Below are 1,180 nucleotides of genomic sequence, written 5' to 3'. Positions count from 1 at the left end.
GACTGAAGACAGTCAAAGGGCTGCACTTGAGGACCTAGAGGGCCACATGTGACCTCAAGGCTTCAGGTTCCCCACCCCTGATCTATTCCAACCCTTTTATTTAATATGTGAAGAAACTGGGTGGAGAGGGAACTGGATTTGGAGGTACTGAATTCATCCTGATTTTGCCATTTATCAGCTTTGTGACCCTCTGGGCTTGTTTTCTTGTCTCTGAAATGCAATGATCTCTAAATCTCTCTATGTTCCTACCAGACTCATTCTATTTTCCCAGTGACCTATTCTTATTGCAGCATTTAGCACAGTGTCTGGTACATAATAGGTGTTTAATAAATGTTTATTGACTGATTGACTTTTTCTGGTAGATGATCTCTGCAGACCATGGTTTAGGTTAGCATGCCTGTGGGACATGAAGAGCTGAGTACACTTCAGAGTTTGATTCTGAGTGTCTTTGGGCAACGGGAATTGAACCTGCTGGTTTTCCTCCCTTTCCTTGATCAGATCTACAATGGGACCCTCAAGAGAGACACAGATAATAGACGCTTCAGCTCCTACAGTCAGATGGAGAACTGGAACCGTCAGTACAACCGAGGCAACTGTAACACCATTGGCCCTGGCAGTGACATCTGCTTCATGCAGAACATCAAGGCCAGTCGGAGTGAGCCAGACCTGTACTGCGACCCCCGGGGGACTCTGCGCAAGGGCTCCGCAAGCACCAAGAACTACAAAACCACCCAGAATCGCTATAGCTTTTACAGCACCTGCAGCGGCCAGAAGCCTGTGAAGAAGTGCCCAGGGCACCCTCCTTCCTGCACATCCAAGCAGGATCCTGTCTACGTTCCACCTATCTCCTGCAATAAGGACCTCTCCTTCGGCCACTCAAGGGCCAGCTCCAAGTAAGTGCTGGGGTCTCAGCCGTTAGTTAGCTGGTTCACACACATTCAGATGTCCCGAGCTCTTTCAGCATGCAGCGTTTTATACTGGGCACTGGGTGGGGCTAGTCCGAGGAGCAGAAGGCATACTGTCCTGGGAGCTCCCAGTCTGATGGAGGGAACTCTTGGTCTGATGGGGGAGACGCCTGCCCTCAGGGAGATCCCAGTCTCTTGGAGGTGCATATTCTATGCACCTCATGAATTCTCAGTTTGATGTTGGCAATATAGTGTCAGACCTTAGAAACTCTCAA

The 1,180-nt window shown here is 49.2% G+C and overlaps 1 protein-coding gene across 1 annotated transcript in view; it reads left to right on the top strand.

The window, feature by feature from the left end:
• PKP1 (plakophilin 1) overlaps positions 1–1,180 on the top strand; it is a 74,619-nt gene that overhangs the window by 48,088 nt on the left and 25,351 nt on the right. Inside the window, exon 3 of the mRNA XM_027843413.1 lies at positions 499–893. Coding sequence (XP_027699214.1) covers positions 499–893 — 395 coding nt within the window. The remainder of the gene's footprint in view (positions 1–498; positions 894–1,180) is intronic.

The sequence above is a fragment of the Vombatus ursinus genome, unplaced genomic scaffold (genome assembly GCF_900497805.2).
Source record: "Vombatus ursinus unplaced genomic scaffold, bare-nosed wombat genome assembly UNPS02014909.1, whole genome shotgun sequence".
NCBI lineage: Eukaryota > Metazoa > Chordata > Mammalia > Diprotodontia > Vombatidae > Vombatus > Vombatus ursinus.
This window is presented reverse-complemented; position numbering and strand designations above follow the sequence as displayed.